Here is a 23,082-nt window from a genome sequence, read left to right as displayed (position 1 = left end):
TGCTCCTTTTTTGTTGGATTGTAATCCATGGCCCATAAGTATCCTGCCCCTCCTTAGATGTGCTTGCCCCGTTTGTATTTGTCTCATTTATATCAATTAGTTTCTGGGCCTCCCTGTCCCTTAGACTAGTCACTTCCTGTTGGTTCTGGCTTCCTGCCATATGTTGGGCAGTTACATTTGCATTTGACTTGGGCTCCGAACTTGGACACATGTGTTTAACGTGCCCTATTTTTCCACACGTGAAACATAACGTAGATATGTTTTCATATAAAATTGGCTGCCAATGACCTCCTACCCAAACACGTGTTACCAGCGGCTTAGACAAATCAAGATCAATACAAACTCTTGCATACCTGGCTCTGGTAAGCTTGTGTGTCGCGTAATCCACATGTATCGGCTTTCCGATGATCCTTGATATTGCAAACAGAGCTTCTTTGTCATAATATTCAACTGGTAATTCATCAATTCGTATCCATACTAACATATTATCGAAACTATTAATTGACGGTCTGAAATTTGGTTTCCATGTAGTCATCATCAAGTAATGGTCCATAATGAACCATGGTCCTCCAAATAGCGCCTTTTCATAATCATCTGATTGAGCAAACCTGAACAAATAAACATTTCTACCAATATCTATTACTTCCAGTGCTCCTTTTGTTCTCCACATCGATCGTACCTTGGTTTCCAGATAGTTTGGCTTAACTTGAATTCCCAGACACTTTCTCATTAAAGTTAATTTCCATGGCGATCTTAATCTTTCCAAAGTGATTTGATTAAATTGCACAGTCATGTCTTCCTGTGGTGGTATTTCTTCCTGTTCTCCCCATTCCATGGAAGTGGTGATTATCTTTTTTGCCTCCGAAAACCATTGTGATGATTGGGCTACTGCTTCCCTAAAAGTTTGCGTTGGCTTGAGTCTTTGGTGATCTTGATTCACCTGTTCTTGCTGTTCTGTGATTGGTATATCAATCATGCATGTATCATCTGGATGTTTTTGTTGTGGATCCATGCTCTGGATCATGTGGAAAAGTAGAAGAAGACGATTTTGGTTTTTTCTCAAAGCTAGTGTCGAAGCTTTATTTTTATGTCGATGTACATAACATTTTCCAAATATTATATGGCATAAATAAGACATTTCTTATTTTATTATTATTGTGCCCTTATACTCTATCACACAATCCTTCAAAATTAGGATCTTTTACCAAATTGGTTAGTTTTACAATTTTATTTACCAAATTGGTTACTTTACAATTTTATTTACCAAAACTTTTTTGGTAAACAAAATTGTAAAAGTAGTCATTTTGGTAAATAAATAGTAGCTAGTTTGGGAAATAGAATTAAAAAATTGCCATTTTGGTAAATAAAATTATAAAAGTAGTCATTTTGGTAAAAGATTCAAAAAATTATGATAACTGTTACTACGTAATTGCTAATTGTTACTCCCTCCGTCCTTATTTGCGTGTCCCGTAGGCAAAAGGTCTTGTAAAATTTTGCAAGAAATTGGAGCATCATTGTCTTTTTAATTTTTAGGCAAATTTGTCAAAAACTACCTTATAAACTAGTTTTTTTGAGAAAAACTATTATAAAAAAAAATGTAGTAATTAACCGTAGTAGTAGTACCTTATAAAAAATTAAGGAAAGTTTTATTTTTGTTGCGAGTGGGTACTAGTGGATATAAAACCACCACTTTTGAGAATTAAAGTGGATACATAAAAAACCAGAGGGAGTAGTAGTCTGTAGTACTTCGCTTCGATATTAGGAGTAACGATTACGTTTAAATAATTCGCCCGCACCATTAACAAACTCTAATTTGATCATTGATAATTTATGCCAAGAACTGACACCGAGTTCAACTTTATTGATTATTACATAGTACAACCGGTAGATCAATAAAACGAGCTCACAAAACAAAAGATAGAATGATATAAACCACTACGGGAGTAGTACATAACATTAATCACGCTTAAATCGCACTAGATTGGTTTAGTCTCCATCTGGGTTTGCAACTTGTAGAAATTGATACCAGTGTACAAACCATCATCCATGGTATACACAACTGTTTTGCCATCAACATGAACCTCTCGAACTGAATACGAAAATGGTACATCACACGTACCACTAGTCGAAACAAGTCGAATTGTGGCTTGTGTCATTGGCGGCACACTTGTGTTGTATGTCATTTCCTTTTCATTTGTTTCAGTCTTACTCTCACCCCATTCATATGTTCCGGTAAACTCACCTGAGATTACGATACCGTTTTCGGTTATCAATGGAATACCAGCTGATTTGATGTTGACTGGAACACCTAAACTCAATGAACCACCATTTGTCCATCTACTAATTCTCTTGTCTACAAATCTAAACGAGTATTCGGTTGTGAAAGCATTTTCTGATGTATTATGAATTATATTAGTTGATAACACCACGGTTGCCTCGTCGTAGATCCTAGCATCGTCGAGGTGATACTCGATGTTGCTAACTTCTCTTGAAATTACTACCTCTTCCACCACAAATTTTGTCTCTCGTAAAATCGAATTCGCCTTACAAACGAGCTCTTTCGAGGTACCATCGATGAGGCAAAATTTGTTGAGCGGCAACCCACGAAGGGCAATTTCGTTGGAGGAAATTTTGATGGGCACAAATGTTTGGAAAATCCCTTTTTTAATTTCCATAGTTGCTAATTTCTGCTCACTAGTATTATCAGCAAATGGCTCGACATCGATTTCGCCACCTTCGTGAGATGTCCAAAACCCATCTGCGTCAGAGCTCTTGATAGAAAGGGTACCATCAGGGTTGGTGTACACCTCATGGATAACACGAGCATCATCTTTCTTGTCGACAGATGATCGAATACAAGGATGAGCACTACTTCTCTGATCATCGACAAGGTATTTTCCATCACTACTGCTTTTGAAGGCAACACGTTTTGGCAAAATGACAAGTGTGCCCCAATCTATGATTGTTACCACATCACTTGAGTTTATAACATCTTCTATTTCTTGCCTCAATTGTAAGCATTTTGAGAGGCTATCATCATCATCATCATCATCATCGTCGTCGTCATCTTTGCTCAAAGAAGCATAAAGTTGGGATTGAACATGCTTGAATCGAAGGACTGTTCGGCCATAACCATCATGGCTTTCAACGATGATAGGCTCAAACAGTGTGGATGACCAAACTGATTCATCTTCTTCTGGCTTTTCAGCAGCTGCAATAATCCAACCTTCAGCTTCAGATTTCTTAACCAAGTACTTATTGTTGTGGCAACATCGCAAGTGAACCAGCTCTGTGTTTTCGTCGTCTTCTTTGCTCGACCTCTCTATCGCGAACTTTGTGGATCTGCTCACGATCTCCTCGCCGGAAAAACGAAGATGCTTATGTGTTTTCCCTTCTTTTACATAACTTAAGTATTTGTTGTTCTTGTTTGATAATATTGCTGCACAAAGTGGCAATGATGCTACCATTTTCTTTTTCTTTTCTTTCAATTGCCTTTTTTTTCTTTTTTTTTTTTTTGGAGGTAAGACTAAGAGTGGGGGAACAAGCCAAGGGATGAGCTTTTTTCCAATGGTAAATGAAAACTTCCTGGCTAGCTTGTTATAGAAGTACGTACGAAGTATATCAGTGGACAATATTATAAAGCTTTATATATTTGAGTGGGTGGAATTAATGAACAGGTGAAATTGTAGGACTATATGTAAGAAAATTTTGACCCTAATTTTTGATTCAATTCATACGGAGTTAAAAAAAAATGTAAGAAAATTTTGACCCTAATTTGTGATTCAATTCATACGGAGTTAAAAAAAAATTATTACGTGGAATCGTGCTAAATTCATTATAACGTGTATCGTCATAATATTTACATTATTTTTAGTAACAAATAATTAAATATATTGCTTATCAAAAAAAAAAAAATTAAATATATATCGATAGTTAAAGCAATGCGCATTAGTCATTAGAGAGTATTCGTCCATTGGTCATGACTTGATCATGAGGAAAGATAGAACACTAAAGATAAAATGGAAATATGAGAGATAAGAAGTAAGGAATAGAGTGAAGCAGAACCTCATAGAATGTAGAGATCGAGGACAAACGAAAATGAGATTGTTTAATTGAACTTTTTTTTATTTTATTTTGGTGGGCAGAGTAAAAGTAGAAAAAGATCATCGAACTTATTTGATCATCCATTAGAAATACGTACAAGGAATATGTTACAACATATTCTTACTTTCAAAAAAATCGAAAAAAAAATATCACCACCTAACTTAAATATTATTGTAATTGAATCCGTCTACATATTTTTCACGTGGACCTCTAGAGTCTAGACTATTCGAAAAATGAGTTATTGGGAGAGTGACACTATATATAAGGACCGGGGACCAAAATGAACCAATAACAATTCGACAGAGTAAAGGTTAGGGACCATAATGGAGGGGCAAAAATAGCAGTACACTTCACAATAATAGACGTGGTCCATTTTTAGTAGGTCCTCGAAGCCAGCATTGGTTGGTGATTGCCTTACTTTTTGTTATTATTATTAACCCGCGTGGTGTAATTGCATCAAGGACATAAATTCTTCTGCCTTCAATTCGCGTTTGTTAATTATAAACACCAAGATATCACAAAAACAAAGTTTTTTCTACCATTTTCTTGATCTTTTGCCTTCTTTTATTTGGAGGTAAGAGTGGGGAACAAGGGATGAGCTTCTTTTGCAATGGTGTTGAACAGAAATATTGCAAAACTTCAAATATTTGATCGAGTGGGTGGAGTTAATGAAAAGGTCAAATTGTGGGACTATATGTAGAAAAATCTGACCATAAATTGTGATTCATACAGACTTAAAAAAAAACGAATTATATCATGTGAAATCGTATTAGATTATCTTAATGTGTGTCATCATTCATCACACTATTTGTTTTTCGTTAATTTAGTAACAAATAATTAAATATATAAAAAGGTTGCAAATAATATATTATATTCATACATTTTAAAAAAAAATCCGAAAAGATATACAAAGTATATATGAATTAGTTAGTTGGTTAAAGTCGTGAGATTGTACTAAAACCTGAAATCGAATCACATATACATTATTACACTTGCAACTCTCTCCTCTCTCCATATACTTTAAAAGAAAATTTAGAAACAGTTGAATCATGATAGGCTATAGAGATCAGGGACCATATAGATTAGATCAATAACAATTCGACAGACAATATAATTAAGGGACCATAGTAGACAGGGGATGATCTTTTACCAGGGACGAAGCCTTTGATAAGTTTTTTGAGATTATAACTATATAAGCTAAAATATACATATAAAATGTCTTAATAAACTACGGAGTAGTAAAGAGCAGAAGAGCTACGAATATTATAACCACATAAGGCTACTTGCAGTGGATATCAACTAGCTTAGTTGGTAAAGTCTTGAGGGGTGACACCCAACACCTGATATCGAATCCTCGTGTATCATTTATCGTCTTGCCCTTTGTGGCTCATTCTACACCAAACAAACAAAAAAGCTACTTGCATGAAATACAAGTGTAAAGACAATTTTATCCTTTCCTATACTTGATTAATTGGGACAAATTACAAACTGGGAGGGGATGTGAACCTGAGACCTACTATATATAGGCATCAATTTAACGACTAGGCCAAGTCCTCGTTGATTCGTTAAATTCTATATAATGTAGTTGAATTCTACTAAACCCAATAGGAAAAAGAAAAAAAAACACAAAAAAGTAATTCCGAGTAAAGTAGGGAAAACAAGGGGGGTTAGCGAAAATGGGGTCATTGCCATTAGTTGCAGCATTTCAAACACGAAATGGGAGGAGGGGTTATTTCTGGTGCAGAGGAAATGGGATATTGTGGAATGATGGGAGGAATGTGTTAAATCCGAACACAAGGTTTGAGATAGAGAGAAGTAGCAGCAACAACAGTTTAGTTCATATAAGAAGCACCTTCAACAACAAGTATTTAGTGTCGGAAAACGGACTCTTCGTCGACGCAAGAGCCGAGAAGCCAGAGGAAAATACATCAGTCCAGTTGTGCACTCTTTTCAGGCCAGAGTTGGACCAAACACAAAACGCCTACCGTTTGCGGCATCTTCATTCGGGGATGTACGCCACCTGTTTTGTAACTCAACGGGTCGAATTACATACTCTCGCCAATGGCAATATGTTGGGTCCAAATACTCTTTTGATGGACGTCATTGACTGGGGTTCGCTCGTCGTATTACCGGACATTATTGTCTTTAAAGGTTAGATACTCTATGTCTACTTGGCTCTTGTTCTTTTCAACTTTATCTTAGTTAAATACTTGGTCCTCGGATTTTATAAATTTTTAATTATTAATGAAAACACGATAGACATCATTATTAACGTAACAACTAAATACGAATTACTTTATTACTATTAATATTTGCAACCAATTATTTTCGATATTCTAATGGCTAAAAGTCTGGTAATAATCTAATAAACTTTAAATAAAGTTCAAAAAAGTTATATAAAGTCTAATAAGATTTTATAAAGTCTTATAAGTTAAATAAGTTCCTATAAAGTCTTATAAGTTAAATGAATTCATATAAGGTCTTATAAGTTCAGTTCGGATGATTTCAATTTTTCAAATCTTATAAGTTGAAGAGAACACACCCTTAAAAGTTATGTAGCCATTGTAAAACTATTCTAGAACGGGTCTGTTATGTTCTATTTATTTTGACTAAGCCTCTGTCTATTCGACTCATTTTCTCTAAACTTATATTATCTTAACTTACAAAAGTTCTTGCACGCACAAGTTGTTCACCAAGATAACTTTTGCCCTTTTTTTTTATAAATTTTACTTAGTTTTTTGTAACTTCTACTATGTTTTGGTTAAGTTTTATACCAATATATATTTTAAAGGGTTAATAAGAACTTGTGAAGAAGTTAATTGAAGTTATGGTAACTTATTTTATAAGTGGAATAGATGAATAATTTATGTGTTTTAATTGTATATCGTTATGAAAGGTGATAATGGGAAATACCTTGGTCCGGCAAAACTTCGAAACCACCCGTCGCATATGCCTCCTTTTGGTCTAGAGTTTTCAAAAGATGATTTGGGAGATGGTGACATCAGGCAGGAGATTGAGTATGAGTCTGATGGAAGCTTTAAGATCAAAACCCTTTCAAATGAAGTTTATGGTTATTGGAGTACATCACCAGGAATTAATGATCCAATCTACATAGGTCCTCTTGCTAATTCCCAGTCCTTTACACCCCTCCAAGTCGCCAGTAACGCAATTTCCCTTCGCATTGGTCCACCAACAAACGGTACATTTTGTCGCCGATCCCCAGAAAACAATTATCTGTATCGCAATGTCAGGTCCTTAATGCGAGAGGCCAATCTCCAAGTTGAAGAGCCTGTCATTTCTAGAGAAGTTTTCAACGTTAGGTTTCGATTCAATGATGCTCGAATTTACGATGAGATACCCGTAGTCCTCAGGACTGCTCCCTCTACAAACGCGACACAGGAAGAGCATTTTAACACTGTCACTTTCCGTCATTCAGAGACTAGGGAAAGTAGTTGGAGAGCTTTAATTACCTTGGAGTTGGGTGTTACAATGTCCTTCAGTTCTAGGATTCCGTTTATTGGTAGATTTGGTTTTGAAGTATCTGCAAATTTTCAAGGTGAATATGAATGGGGAGAAACCCATACTGAGATTGTTGAACATGAGCAGGATTACTCTTTTCCTGTACCCCCCATGACTCATGTCACAGCAACTCTGCTCGCTACTAGAGGAAAATCTGATATCCCATTCGACTATACTGTACGAGACCTTCGAACTGATGGCACCGTACATATTCACGATGTCTATGGTGGTGTTTACACTGGTGTTAACAATTTCAACTTTCACAGTCATGCTGAGTCTCGCCCATTAGTCTGAACTCACCTTCCACCATGCTTTCAACTCTTCACATGCATTCCTGCTTTTGAATATAAAGTAATTCATCGATCTGCTATCGTGGTGGTTGTATATTGAATTTGAATTGCTTCCTTCATGTATGCTTTCAGTAATAAAACTTCCCTGATTCAGTTTTCAATACTTTGTCACTGATTAATACTCGTATCTGTACAGTAGAAACAAGAAAACAGAGGTACTCCGTAGTAGTATATATGATGAAGCAAGAGCTGATAGTTCCTCTGAGTACGCCGAGTAAAATTAGTTCACAGTTTTAGGAAGAATTTTAAATGGGTTCAAGCCAGGAGCAGAACCATATATAGTATATCAACAACACAAAATTAATATGCCTGGATGTATGTTTCATATATACTATACTATGATACTCCCAAAATCTATAAGATGTCAATCACCAATAAGTCCACTTTCAGAAGAAAGTAAATTTGAGGAAGAAAACATCGTCTTTGATTAGAATAGAGTCATACTCATATACAGGAAGAAGCTACCAAAGAGTAGATAACTTAATTAGGTGAAAGAACTATCTGGGGATGCATCTTTACCTATGCACCAGATACGGCTAGAACTAGGTGTTGCAGTAACTGAGCTAGACTTTGTGTCAGTACTTGATGAAATCTCTGAATCAGAACTTCTGCTAGGGTTTGAATCACTAAAGTATCCGTCTGCCTTGTTCATTCTTTCAACAAGCGAATGCCTTATACGTGGGTTGGTAATGGGGCTATCCATTATTCCATTAATACTTGATCCTGGTGAAAAGTAACATGTTGGCACTGGTGAATTGGGATTGCTCAAGTGATCTTCTTGCAGGATATCTCCAATCCTTGACAGTATGCTGAAAGCCAAGTTTCCAAGAACTCTGGAATATGCTTCAAGAATCGAATGCCCAATATCCTGTGTAAAAATGACATATTATGAGCCAATATAAGAAACTAAATAATCATGTTCTTAACGACTTTATTCATAAAGGTATACAAAGAAACAAAAACTCGGTAGTCAGATCAACTTAGAGTAAACAAAATCTAGAAACATACATTTTCTACCCTGTATGTTGCAAGAACACCACATAAATGTAATTCTTCATCAATCATTTTATTTCAGGAAACTCTTCAACACTTTGAAAAAATCTCTGCTGAACATTTTTTCTTTTGCCGGTCACTCTTTCAGTGAACAAAATGTATCTAAACTCAATGGATACACTTTATTTATCTAAAAGATAACTAAATGTAACTGTAATACTTCTTATACTATCAAATTTAAATACAAAATTTGTATATTTCTGTTTCCTACTTCTCGAAAAGCCATTTCCTAATTTCACCAAGGCAGAGTAGCCCTTTCTCAGATTCTGCTTCTCAACAGCATATTTACTAATTTTAAGATTTTTCTTGGTAAAGGATAAACTACGCGAAAGAACATCCTTAGAGAACAAAACTCCCATTAATCATTACATAGATCAAATAATTAGAAGTCACGGTATCCAGTTATAGTACTAACCTTGCCATACTGTATTTTCGTGACATTGAGGAATGTATGAGGAAGGCACGGATACCTCATCTTCAACTGACACAGAAGTGCATCCACGGAGAACAACAGTGACTCCACCTTACAAACCTCAGGTGCCGGGTCCTTCGTAAAGGGCCAAGATGTTCTGACAGGAGTTTTGATGCCATGAACTTGCTCTTTGATTCTTACTCTCCATGCTAGTGCTGCAGCCTCTAGCTTATTGATAATGTCAAGAGCCTCATGTTCAGATCTCAGTTTCAGGAAATCAATGATTTCTGATGCTGAACTTGACCCTGAGGCTATCACTTTATACAAATCTTCCCCTAGACAATCCCTTCCAGTCTGCAATACACCCACATTGATTGAGTTAACAACTTAACTTATCGACGATTAATGCAATTCTCATGAAAATATTGTGCCCCTAGTCCCAAGATAAGGTAGTTTTACTCAAAAAATGCAATGAGTTGCACTAAGGCTTCGTTTGGTAAGGCGTGAAACATTTTCTTGGAAACTGTTTTCCTCTATTTTCAATTTTACATTGTTTGGTTTGCAAATGAGTGTAAAACTATTTTCCCTAGGAGTAAAATTGATCTCCCATTGATGGAAAACCATTTTACCCTTCAAAATGAAGGGAAATTTGTTTTCCTTATCTCTCTTGTACACTCCTCTCACTGCCTCCCTACTTTCCCTTTCCATTTCCTTTCGTTTCATCATTTTTCTTACATGGAACCAAACAACAGAAAACTAATTTTGGAATTGTGTTTTCCATTGTAAATTGTTTTCCATGAAAATCATTTTACACCGAAAATGCAATGTCTAATGCTTAGATAGAAATAAAATGGCTTACCTTGGGAAGTGCTTCCTGAATGTCTTTAGGAACTGGCATTTCAAGCAAGACATTCTCATTGATGGATTTGGCAGCCTTGAAAACTTGATGGACCATATTACCCTGAGAATGCAACTTCTTTCGTGCACTTTCCGAGAGACCACCAGACGGTACTCGTGGGGATGGAAGCCACCACCTTTTGCTCTGCCTTTCACTCCCCCCTCTTCCTTCTTTCCGGCTATTGCCTTCTCCATACCAAAATTCTGTTCCCATCATTGAGTCCAGAAACTCCTGATGTAATTCAAATTCCATAGTTCGGTGTTATAACGGGCATTGATAAAAGATCATCCATCCATAATTCTACTATTTTACATTCAGTGAAATGAAGAGATCACCTACAATAAGCATGGAGTCTATCTTCTGAAGTGCTGGAAGGTTGATATGAACATCTGTACGAGCTTTGGGTGTCATTATCTGGTCCAATGTCCAAAAATTAACAGAAGTTAGAATAAGAATACCTAATAAAATTGGCTCAAATATTATGCAGGAATAACAGGCACCTCAAAGTTCCGGCCATTTGTACCACTTTGCTTAGCAGGAACCAATTCAACCATATGATTAGCAGGAGAAAGTAACCAATCCATCTCTTTTCGCCATTTATCACTTCTTTCTTCACATAAAGGTTCCAATTTCCACAACTCTCCGAAAACAGATGCTGTACATAAGTATCAACAAAAGTTAACAATTGGTAAGACTTAAGAATGAAAAACATCATAAGGGATAGTCAGTTAAAATTTACTACCTCCGTTTCAAAATGATCTTTACACTTTCCGTTTTAGTCTGGTTTATAATGTTTTTTACACTTTGTTTTATTATATTAAGGACATGAAAATTTACTACCTTATCCTTCTTACCCCATAATATTTACAATTCTCCATTCACTTTCTCTTACTTTATTCATTTTTTTCTTACACTCATCCATCTTTTTACACATTTATCTTACTTTTATCTGTATTTTATTATACTCCCTCCGTCCCGGAATACTCGACCCGGTTTGACCGACACAGAGTTTAAGGTACTTGAATTGACTTATTTAATTTAATAGGTAGTAGTTGATAGTGGGGTATTATTTTAATGTAGTTAGTGGGAAATGTGTTAAGAGGTGGGGTTGGGGAGAGTAGGGGTTGAATTTTTAATTATTTTTTGTATGGAGTAGGGGGTAGGTGGGTTAATAGGGGTGGAGTGAGAAATAATATAATATTGTTAGAATATTTCCATTTTTAGAAACAGGTCAAGTATTAAGGGACGGCCCGATAAGGAAAACAGGTCAAGTATTCCGGGACGGAGGGAGTATTCAGCCAACTTTCCTACTTTTGTCCTAGGCCCTGTTCGGCAAAATTAGCGGTAGCGGGTAGCGGTTAGCGGTTAAGTAGCGGGTAGCGGTTAAAGTAACGAGTAGCGGTGAATAGTAGCGGGTAACGGTTAGCTGTCAAAGTAGCGGTAACTAATACGAGTGTTCGGTAAAAGTAGCGGTTGATATTATAAAAATAAAAATAAAAGCAAGAATATTATTTAAAACTTTATTATAAATTTGTCAAACGCTACCCGCTACCTTAAACGCTACTAATTTTAACGTTTGATAAAAGCTACTCAACCGCTAACCGCTACCTAAATCGCTACTTTACCAAACACTTACAAATTTTACAAGTAGCGTCTTGACTAGGTCAAAACGCTACCCGCTACCTCAAACGCTACCGCCGAACACACCCCTAATATTTGTGTAAATAGTAACTGTAAAGATCTTTATGAAACGGAAGTAGTATAAAACAAATTCAATACCTGCAAGGTTTGTTATGGCATTTGATATTGCTAGTGCACTGGTTATGCCTTTGCGTCCTCCAGTAACATCTTCACCTAACAAAAGTTTAGCGAACTTCTCTTTCATATCCTCCACATCTGAGAACTGAGTGGTATAAGCAGGTTTGTTGTCTCTGATATAAACATGATCTGGGCTTTCAGGACCACTCCATTCATCTGTTTCGTCTTGGTTCCTTTTCATAGTCCGATCAGAAAAGAATGATCCAGAAGCATCTTTGCTTGATGAGCAGCTGGTTTCTCCTTCATTATAAGATTCAGTCGGACAAGAATCCTCCTCACATAATGTATTCCCATTTCCGTACAATCGACTGTTCAGAATGCAACTCTCGAGACCATCATATGTCATTACTCCTGAAAGTAGTTATATATGAAATCAGATAACGTTCTAAAACACTTTAAATAGACCAAAATATGTCTGTCATTCACAGTACAACTTAAACATTAGACATTGCAGAACTTAGTAATTTACCTGATGTGAAAACTTGATCAGAACTAGTGAAAAACTTGAGGTCTTGAACCAAACCGAAGTACAAAATAACATAAAAATTAGTTGACACTAAAGTCACCCTCTTATTTGCCAAGCCAACCTATACCAAAACGACCTGACCGACCAATTTGACAGGTCTATAGTGAATCTTCTTTCTCCATTATGTGCGTGAAAGTTGATATGCACCTATTGAATTGACACTTCAGAGCATAGAGAACATATTCTCACTGATTTCATACTCCTAAGTGCAAAGATGAGAAGGGAAAAAGAAAAGGGTATCGAAGTCTTAGTCAAAACTAATAAATAAATAGTTTTAAAAATGATATTTTCCATTTTAGGGGGATTTTGGATAAATATTAAACTATCTTTAAGATATGCATATCTTACCCGAAAGGGGAAAAAATAACACACCCCGTAACAAGTTTGGCCCTCTATAGAACGCGTGAAAGCGTCTCACTTTGATCATGTGCGAAACAATGGTAATAATCAATATAACTTTTTAATGATCTATTATAGAAGAAAAAAATGATCAATTATAGAGGAACCTTTTTAATGATCAATTTATAGGAAATATGTTTATAACATTTTTTGTTGAACTCTCCACAAGTTTTATGTTGGAAGAGTATAAAGATATGAATTTCTTAAAAAGGAAAAATGAAAGGATGGCAATGTAAGGATTTGGGCCCTCCAATGGAAAAGCCGGCCCAAATCCCCACATAGTTGAAATACCACTGCCTCAACATGATTAGTCAAAGATTCCCCTAATTGGGCCTATGACCCAGCAAGTTTGGTCAGGTATTAGACATCGATCTAGTGGGCGTGCAATTATGAGTTTATGACTAATTATTAATATATGAATAGGTATCCACGTATCTATGTGTGCATACTACATAAAACGACCGCGTTTATTTATCATAATATCACCGACGAATTTAGCATGTACCCATTTTCTCTCTCCGTTTTTCGCAACCATAGAGAATCACCGGCGCCACCACCACCTCTGCTTCTTCGTCCTCTCCTTTCTCGCCTCCTTCACCATGGCCACACTCTCAGCTCCTCCTCCTCATCGGTAATCTCTCTCTTTCTCTCTTCTTTCCTTCTCCAAAACTGCAATTGCAATTGCAATTGCAATTGTTTTGAGTTTTTGCTAAAATTAATTTGTGGTTTTTTAATTGTTTTTCTTAGGATGACGATCTCTTCCGTCGGAGACTACAACCATTGTTTACATCCACGTCATTGAAGATGTAATCGAGAAAGTTCGCGAAGAGTTCGTCGTTAATGGTGGTCCCGGCGAAAAAGTTCTCTAAGAACTTCAAGGAGTATGTAATTCGTTTCGTTATTAGAACACATAAAATCTTATTTATGCATTTAAACTTATTTTCATGTTTAATTAGGGTTTTTGGTTTAAAGTGTGTTGATTACGGTTAGTTTGGAGTGAGATAGGCGGTAGAATGTTCTGATCTGAGTATTCTAGGGTTTTGTGATTTGTAGATTTTCAGTGAAATTGATGTGTTATTTTTTGTACGGTTTCAGCTGCGGGAGTTGAAAATGATTCAAGCTGGAGCAGTATTGCAGCCGAGGGAGAGGTCGTTGGTGCCCAAGCCGGCTCCGAGAGCTGGCATAACGTTGTTCATGGTTTGAATGTGCCATATGAAGGAACTGAAGAGTATGCTTTTCCCCCCTAGTGAGTAATCCAAACATTTTTGTTGTCAAATTAAGACATTGAGAATGAACTATATTTGGACCGGATATTGTTGTTGTTGTTGTTAGTTGTTAGTATAGTGTGGTTAGCATTGTTTTTTTTGGTGGTTGTGGTAGTCATTGATGAATATTAATTATGAATTTATTATGTTCTGTTTATAATTTATCATGTTCAACTTATAAAAGATGATGTTCACAAATAATAACACTTTTGTGTGATGTTCAGTTTTTCAACTCTCGTGTTCAACTTATAAAGAATCATGTTCAATTTACTCAAAATGATGTTCAGCTAAATTTTAACTTTTAAAACTAATATATGTTCAATGCTTTTGTGTGATGTTCAGTTTCGCAAGTCTTATGTTCAACTTATACAAAATCATGTTCAACTAAATTCAACTTATAAAACTAATATATGTTCAATACTTCTGTGTGATGTTCAGTTTCTCAAGTTTTATGTTCAACTTACACAAAATCACGTTCAACTAAATTTAACTTATTAAACTAATATATGTTCAATACTTTTGTGTGATGTTCGGTTTCTCGAGTCTTATGTGCAACTTATACAAAATCATGTTCAACTAATTTAACTTATAAAACTAATATATGTTTAATACTTCCCTCAAAAAAAAAAAATATGTTCAATACTTTTGTGTGATGTTCAATTTCTAAAGTCTTATGTTCAACTTATATAAAATCATGTTCAACTAAATTCAACTTATAAAACTAATACTCCCTCCGTCCCGGAATACTCGACCCGGTTTGACCGGCACAGAGTTTAAGGTACTTGAATTGACTTATTTAATTTAATAGGTAGTAGTTGATAGTGGGGTATTATTTTAATGTAATTAGTAGGAGGTGGGTTAAGAGGTGGGGTTGAGGGAGAGTAGGGTTGAATTTTTAATTATTTTTTGTATGGAGTAGGGGGTAGGTGGTTAATAGGGGTGGAGTGAGAAATAATATAATATTGTTAGAATATTTTCATTTTTAGAAACAGGTCAAGTATTAAGGGACGACCCGATAAGGAAACAGGTCAAGTATTCCGGGACGGAGGGAGTATATGTTCAATTATTTTGTGTGATGTTCAGTTTCTTAAGTCTCATGTTCATATATAAGGATATATATGTTCGATTTCTGGGTTTGTAAATTTCTGTCAAAATATTTAATACTCGATTCTGGAGTAAATATGTTTAAATCAATAATAGGTTTTTTTTTTAGTTTCTAAAAAAATCACATATTATTCTTGGTTATGTTCAATTTTTAAAACTCAATGTTCAGTTTTAGAAATTTAATGTTCATACTATGTTTGATATCCTGTCAAGTTCATTTTTAATTAATAAAGGTTCTATGTTCAATTTTCAGAATTTATCAAGGAGGAAAAAAGATAGAGTCGAAGAAATGGAGGAGAAGTTGGTGAGCTCAATCTGTTTGCAATTGATGGCAGAAAATTTATTGACGAGGAGGGGCAAATAAGAATTATTAAGATAGAGAAAATTTGCTGATGAGAGAGAAAGAAACATAGAGGAAAGGGAAACATAGAAGAATAAAAAGATTCATCAATTTTCATATTTTTTATTTGTTTATTTTCCGAATGATAATTTTCTACCGAAATGTAGCGTAGTTATTAAACTTGTGCGGACGTACTAGAGTTTGTGATATATTAATTAATATTACTTAATTAGTCTGAATTATTATTTCTCAAAAAACAAGTATGAAGAAGGATATTTTTTTCATGTTCATTTTTTTTATCATCATGTTCAATTTCAACTGTTTCACGATGTTTATAAAAGCTCATATGCACCCAGCTCTGCATGCATAGGTATGCAGCCAAAAATCTGGGAGTTTATGACCACTATGAGTCTGGCTGTTTTGCAAATAGCAAGCCATTATCTTTCCTGATTAATTGTTGAATTAAGAAGTTAAGACCATCCCATACTACACCAGGTCGAATTTATCACTATAATTTATACGAAGTATGTGAATTAATCAAAGTATATTAATTAAAATACGAATATAAATAAGATTGATATTTTAACAACTGGAATTTTATTTTTCTTTTGAAACGTTTAAGTTATTTTTGGAAGTGTTATTCCTAAAATCAATAGGAAAAAAACAAAAAATGTGCCAAGTGCGGCCCTCATATTTGTTCAAAAAGTAAACCGCATAAACAAGATTAAAATTTCTTTTAGACACCCGGTGGTATTTTTCGCTCATTAACAACAAATATTATCAAATAAGCAGAATTACACGAGTAACATTTGGATATATCTCTAGTTACACTCGGCTGCATAATAGAACCCGTAAAGCAAGATAGAACGGTGGAGTCTAGACCTGTTCAACGGGCTTGGGGCCCAGTAGCAGCCCGGATCCAGCCCATTTTTAAAAGGGCTGAGCCCTTTACTTTTATAAAAGGGTCGGGGCCGGCCCGGCCCGTTTAATTTTATTCATTGAAATACATATAAATTTAAATTAAGCTCAATCCATTACAGCCCGTTTAATATCCGACCCGTCCCGGCCCGATAATATTATGAGCCCGGCACGGCCCAGCCCGTTTAATTTTGGCCCGGACCGGCCCTAATCCGGCCCGTTGAACAGGTCTAGTGGAGCCATATGAAATTTCCATGGACCTATCAGACTATCTGAGAAACCACTTTAGTCTTGAAATTTCCTCACATGTCTTTTACAGAAAGAGATAAAGACTTTAGACTTTAAGACTTGAGAATGCAACAAATTCTCCAGCCTACTTATTCACTCATCCTTTTGGCTTTTCTGTTTCCAATCACCAACTATGACACACTTACCTGTACTTCACTATGCAAGCATTACATCCAAACCTGGCCTGCTACATATTCTCAATTCTAGCCTTCACTCTTTTTCTTATTTGGTAAAATAAACACTCCATAATTCAAAGTTGAAGTCGTAATCTTTTGTTAATAATTTCGTCTCTGACTAACATTGAGCAAGTCCTACTTCCAGAGTTGCATTCTTAACTTTAATCCTCAATATTTCTATCATATGAAATCATTTTCGGAGTAATTTTAAAATCTATCTAGTACTATTATGAAAAGAAGATCATTAACTTCCAGAATTCGAAAGTTTAAGCAATAAGCATCCAATTATGAGTACGTTTAATACACTCTCCGAATGATTTGTTATATTATAGACTTACGGTACGTGACTACGTGAGTGCTCAATAATAACTCGATAAAAGTACCATAAAATTGCAGTAAATGATTCAAATTTTGAATTAGTATAAACAGGAAAAAAAAAACATTGAAAAGACTTTCAGAAAAGTTTTGGTTACACTTTATAGTACGAGTAGTTTATTGCACGTCCAACCTCAATTTTCCCTAAATTACATGGAAAATTGTGCAATTAATAAAGTAGTTTTACTGTTTTAGACATAACCCAACAAACCAATTTTTTAAACGTTAAATTTGTAACCGGCCCCCTGTCTAATACAGTAACCAAAGTCAAACTAGAGTGGCAAAAAGACTCCCCTATAATGTTGATGCTTTTGTTTGAAACTTGTGGTACCATTAATCTTTAATGCATATTTTTTGGTTGCAAATCTTTTAATGCAAAGAGTAGTATGTTTTTATAATAAAATATCAACATTAACATCAGTAAATGATGACCCGGTCTATACTAGAAATGTAAGGCTACTATAGCCCAAAATTTCCGGTATATAGGTTGCTAATCGTGTAGCTAGCTAGGCGTCTAGGGCGGTGGCTTACGGAGTCACGGGTAGACCTGGATATTGGACAGGGTAGTCCAATGGATATAGGGTTAGGGTCAAGTTAAAGAGCTTTTATTGGGCAGGGCTCTTATTGGACAGGGCCTTTATTGGACAGAGTCATTATAGGGTCAAACTTATACTACAATTAGTTTGAAAATAAAAATAGTAATGATACAAAAAATTACATGCATAGCTTCGTATTTACTTGTACTTGCACATGGCTCTTTTGTTTTTTATTTTTCATTGCTCGTTTATTGACCCGCCCAATAATGACCGCTATTGACCCGCGACCCGCTTTTGACCCGCCCATTATCGACCCTCTAAAAATGACCCTTTCAATACCCGACCCTCTTTTAACCCGCACCGACCCTGACCCGCCCCGCCCGATAACCAGGCCTAGTCACGGGTACTACAATCGCCAATCGGAGGTGAAAGAGCCGGAAGATGGAAGCTTTATTAAAATTAAATCACGATGTCAAGTTCGGTCTTTTCTTACACGTTTTTAGAACTAAGAAGACAAATTAGTAAACAACCAAGTCCAACTTCCATGCTCACTTGTTCACAAACTCGTTTAACATACTTTCCCTTAATTAAATAATAAGACTCCAAGTTGACCATCTTATTAACGTACTTTTATTCCTTCAATTACGCCCATAGGGTGCTAATTTGTGCTCTTCTATCGTTATGCATTAACATAACTTCTGTTAATTTTTATTCTTATTTCATAGAAAGGTGAACCGTTTTAATGCGTTCTTTAAAATAACTTATAATAATCTCTTCTTCAAATGTTGCATATTCGGAAATCTATTCATAACAATTACTCCCTCCGTCCCGGAATACTCGATTCGGTTTGACCGGCACAGAGTTTAAGGGACTTGAATTGACTTATTTAATTTAATATGTAGTAGTTGATAGTGGGGTATTATTTTAATGTAGTTAGTGGGAGGTGGGTTAAGAGGTAGGGTTGGAGGAGAGTAGGGGTTGAATTTTTAATTATATTTTGTATGGAGTAGGGGGTAGATAGGTTAATAGGGGTGGAGTGAGAAATAATATAATATTGTTAGAATATTTCCATTTTTAGAAACAGGTCAAGTATTAAGGGACGGCCCGATAAGGAAAACAGGTCAAGTATTCCGGGACGGAGGGAGTACAGTGCTACGGAGTAAATTATTAACAATGAGTGAATTTTTTTTGGAAAATCCTTATATAAAAGTGTACGATGAAGTAGTACTAATTACTAAACTACTAATTATAGACACAAGGAATATTTTCCTCAAGATCTGCATATATAAATTAGCCTCTAACCCAGATCTTATTCATATAAAGAAAAGAATACTACTCGTGTATATAGACTTTGATTTCTTATGTTTTGTTTTTTTCATACTTTGTTTCTTTGGATCATACTCTAAGCCAATGGCGCATGTTAGCAACTTAGCATGCCATGTGCTAACCAGAGACTCTAAGGCGAGCCTTAGGCCCTGTTCTTTTTGGCTTAAATTCAGTTTCAGAACTTATTTGGCAGTTCAGTTCAGTTCAGTTCAGTTCAGGAGCATTCAGTTCATTTCAGTTCAGTTCTATTCAGTTCAGTTCAGCTCTAAAGAACAGAGCCTTAGTAGTTTATTTTTGCAATTTTGTTCAACATTTCAAACTAGCATTTTCCACAAACAAAGAAATTTGCATTACGCTAGCTCTAATCCCCTCACAACTCACAAGTAGGTAACATTGTTAACCAATTAAGTCAACGGTGGTTAAGTCAATGGCTCACGTTCTAATAGGTCACGAACCCAAGTCTCGTGTCTAAAATTTATTCTTAGAGGTAACACCAAAATCCACAATTCCACATAATTTATGCCACTCATATTACACATTTACGAAAGAATTAGAGCATCGGTACCCAAATAATTGTTGTGCCAAAATTACTTCCGCCGAAGATTTAATTAGTCTAGGCAAAGAAGTAGGTGTATATAATTTCAGTAAAATCACATCAAATATTTAATGAGGGTACAACCTAATACTATTTCCGCAATAATAGCATGATACCTACTTTTATCAAACAAAATGTTTTAAACAAAAAGGAAGTTAAATAGGATCATGAAAATGGGAAGAAAATGAAATGTAGAGGCAGAGAGAGGAAAAGAAGCTTACTGTCTTGTTCATTCTCATCAAAATCAATGCTAATTTCTCTGTCCCTCGTACAGCAACCTAACCTCCTTCTCACCCCCATCCTCATTTTTTATTCTTACACTTTTGCTTTTGTGCCCACCACACTAATCACCAATACACAAATTATAAATGTGTTAGTGATTTACACTACATAATTAATCCAATATCAAGGTAAGCACGATTGTATTTTAATATGGAATGTCTTAATTAGTGGTATATTACTAACTATATCTTATAATAGTTATTAGTACACTAATCCCCCATATTCTACAATGTGTCATTTTCCTATAACTTAAATTCATTGACTAGTGACATATCAGAAATATAATCATACATTCATACACTAACACCATAACTATAACTTTTCTAACAAATATGTGGGTATTAATTATGAACGGGTGGAGATATCTTTATGTAAACTCATTGTCACTCTATGATACTCCGTACTATATGAATATATAATCTCTTAACTCCTAAATAAGCTAATCAATAAACGATAGCAAAATAAAACCATATCGGGAACATGATCGTGGACATTCATATGTTCCATTATCTACCATTTAAGGATTTTATACCGACAACTCATAAAAAATACCAATGAATTCTTGACATAATGGTATGATGGTTAAGATGGATGTGCCTATATTTGATAATGAAGAATCATTACAGTCAAAAGAGCCCTCCAACTATGAAATTTGGAACTTGTACAAAAATAGTAACTTTTGAAATTCTATGACGAATGTGAAACCTCTTTTAGAGAAAAAAAAAAAATCACCAAAAAATTCAACTCAAATTGCTTTTGCTCCACCTAGCTAGCTGACGACTTGTCCTTACCAAAGTGATTTTTAGCATCATTTTTCTTGTCTTTTTCTATTTTATTTTTTATTTTTCATTTTTCATTTTTCATTTTTCATTTTTCATTTTTCATTTTGTTTTTGAAAGTGAAATAACTTTCTAAAGACTTCATTGAAGAATTCCAAAAAGAGTACTATGTGATTGGTGTCAAAATAAACAGAGAAATTGACTACATTATCTCTAAAAAAAAAATTGAAGTATTAAAAATGGCAAAAATCAAAGAGAGAATGAAAAACGCACCTGATTCAGAGTAGCAAATTGAAACTCCAAAAAGGAGAGAGAAAATCTCAGTTCGAAATGGCATGATTCATCGACGCCATTGTCAAGTCACGAGCAAAATGTGAAAGATAAACGAACTCCACTAACAAAAAAAAACACAAGAGGACAAGATTCAGAAGAATTTATTACTTAATGAGTTAATTCCATCTGAGCAGATAAATAAAATAATCCCCAATCCGAAATCAGTTGTCGTGTTGATTGCGTAATTTCAATCGAGTAATGTATAACTAAATCAGGACTAGAGATTGTGTAATAAGGATGAAGAATTCTGGAAATAAATTGTGTAGTACAGTATAATTACCTGCTACGACGACAGAAGGGGATAATTAATTTGAGCAGAAGAGTGGGTGAATTGGTTGAATATAGAGCAATCTCGTTATGTGAAATGATGGGGGTAAGTGTAAGAAAGGAAATGGCAAAGTAAGGAGTGAATGAATGAGTGTGAGTTTGAGTTTGAGAATGTGGGGATTTTAATACGAGCAAGTAGAGAATTAAATGAGACAAGATTTATTTTATTAGGAGAGAGAAAAGGAGCGTCTAAGCGTTAATTGGAGGAGGGGGAATGAGAGATGGAGGAAATTAGAACGAAATCTATCTTTGTGCCTGGAAATACTTAGAAGAGGCGGGTCACCGGTTGATTACGGGTCGAATATAATTGGTTCGGGTATAATCGGATAATGTAGTTGTGTGGGTTATGCGGATTAAATGTGTGAATATTTTTTTCAGGTCATTTCGATTTTTGTCAAAAATCGATTGGATCGGATCAGTGTTTAACAGCCTTGCGTTTGGTTAGAGACTTAGTAGAGGTTCAGAAAAGAAAAAGAAAAAGGCTTTTTTAGATGAATTAGAGGTCTTACTAGTTACTACTCTGTTCCATTTAACAAAATTATAGGGGTTGGTTGGTTATGAATATATGAAAGGTTTGGAAAGGAGCTTTTTGCATTAGAAGTTTGAAGAAATCGGTGTAAAATGACGATGTGCCCTAATATTGTACTCTGTATAAAATTACAACTCTTGTCATTTTATTTGAATGTTTTTAATATCATTTTTCACATTAAACAACTAACAAACTAGCAACTAATTCATCAAACACTTTAGACAAAGATCTTAATCCAACCAACTAGTTAAACTAACTTATACAAACAACTACTAACAACTAATTAAATCAGCTAACGGCTAACAACTAAGTACCAAAGAGGGCCTTAAGCTATGTTTTTTCCAGTGCCTATTCAAAATAGATGAGTTAAACCGGGACTTTTTCCGTTTGTTTCCATGTATCTTTAATTCCATATTTGAAAACTTTTTAAAAACTAGTAGCTGGTTGCGCACGTCGCACGCAGTGTGGCTGGAAATTTTAAATTTGGCACTGATGGTGTTCTAGCTAGCACCCTATTAGTATATGAAATAGTCGTACTAATTAATTTATTGTGCTTTCATGCCACAAAAGTGAACTTATTAATCAGCGTACAATTTCGGATTTGATATCCGAAAAAAATCAATGTAAAACGTGAATAAATTTGTATTTTTTTTTTCAATTCGGATCGATTTTGTATTTTCGGGTATCCAGTCTGAAAATTCCGGATATCCCAAACTTTTGGATCGGATCTGGATCACATTTTTTCGATCTGGATATTTCGGATCAGATCCTATATCCGAAAATTGAACAACCCTAATACGTATTATATGTTCTACGTTTTATTACCTTAG

The 23,082-nt window shown here is 35.1% G+C and overlaps 3 protein-coding genes and 1 long non-coding RNA gene across 5 annotated transcripts; 2 read left to right on the top strand and 2 right to left on the bottom strand.

Moving 5' to 3' along the window:
• Positions 1-1,976: 1,976 nt before the first annotated feature.
• LOC110797750 (uncharacterized) lies at positions 1,977-3,467 on the bottom strand. The gene has a single exon (XM_022002865.2). The coding sequence runs from the start codon at positions 3,465-3,467 to the stop codon at positions 1,977-1,979; it is 1,491 nt and encodes a 496-aa protein (XP_021858557.2).
• A 2,131-nt stretch (positions 3,468-5,598) lies between these two features.
• LOC110797774 (uncharacterized) lies at positions 5,599-8,074 on the top strand. The gene is made up of 2 exons (XM_022002890.2): positions 5,599-6,255; positions 7,001-8,074. Exons 1-2 carry the CDS (start codon positions 5,781-5,783, stop codon positions 7,915-7,917), a joined length of 1,392 nt encoding a protein of 463 aa, XP_021858582.2. The 5' UTR covers positions 5,599-5,780; the 3' UTR covers positions 7,918-8,074.
• A 205-nt stretch (positions 8,075-8,279) lies between these two features.
• Positions 8,280-21,958, bottom strand: LOC110797773 (rop guanine nucleotide exchange factor 14). Of its 2 annotated transcripts, XM_022002889.2 has the most exons (9): positions 21,677-21,958; positions 21,337-21,457; positions 20,224-20,345; positions 12,116-12,505; positions 10,837-10,991; positions 10,676-10,750; positions 10,298-10,567; positions 9,442-9,792; positions 8,280-8,841 (listed from the first exon to the last, which is right to left on the bottom strand). In XM_022002889.2, exons 3-9 carry the CDS (start codon positions 20,306-20,308, stop codon positions 8,458-8,460), a joined length of 1,710 nt encoding a protein of 569 aa, XP_021858581.1. In that variant the 5' UTR covers positions 20,309-20,345; positions 21,337-21,457; positions 21,677-21,958; the 3' UTR covers positions 8,280-8,457. The 2 variants fall into 2 exon arrangements, with proteins under 2 accessions (XP_021858581.1, XP_056686665.1); XM_056830687.1 differs by lacking the exons at positions 20,224-20,345; positions 21,337-21,457; positions 21,677-21,958 and adding an exon at positions 12,624-12,864.
• LOC110797775 (uncharacterized) lies at positions 13,526-16,048 on the top strand. The gene is made up of 4 exons (XR_002535932.2): positions 13,526-13,710; positions 13,827-13,960; positions 14,175-14,325; positions 15,702-16,048. It is a non-coding gene; the product is annotated as an uncharacterized lncRNA (long non-coding RNA).
• Positions 21,959-23,082: the final 1,124 nt, after the last annotated feature.

This window comes from Spinacia oleracea, chromosome 6 (assembly GCF_020520425.1).
Source record: "Spinacia oleracea cultivar Varoflay chromosome 6, BTI_SOV_V1, whole genome shotgun sequence".
Lineage (NCBI taxonomy): Eukaryota > Viridiplantae > Streptophyta > Magnoliopsida > Caryophyllales > Amaranthaceae > Spinacia > Spinacia oleracea.
This window is presented reverse-complemented; position numbering and strand designations above follow the sequence as displayed.

Bases quoted from the DNA above. Each gene is read 5' to 3' on its own strand.
- LOC110797773 (XM_022002889.2), bottom strand. From the start codon at position 20,308: ATGAGGATGGGGGTGAGAAGGAGGTTAGGTTGCTGTACGAGGGACAGA. The intron at 12,506-20,223 runs GTAAGCTTCTTT...AACTACTTTCAG, and splicing joins TGATGAGAATGAACAAGACA to GAGTAATGACATATGATGGT. The intron at 10,751-10,836 runs GTGCCTGTTATT...ACATTGGACCAG, and splicing joins CAAATGGCCGGAACTTTGAG to ATAATGACACCCAAAGCTCG.
- LOC110797774 (XM_022002890.2), top strand. From the start codon at position 5,781: ATGGGGTCATTGCCATTAGTTGCAGCATTTCAAACACGAAATGGGAGG. The intron at 6,256-7,000 runs GTTAGATACTCT...TCGTTATGAAAG, and splicing joins GGACATTATTGTCTTTAAAG to GTGATAATGGGAAATACCTT.
- LOC110797750 (XM_022002865.2), bottom strand. From the start codon at position 3,467: ATGGTAGCATCATTGCCACTTTGTGCAGCAATATTATCAAACAAGAAC.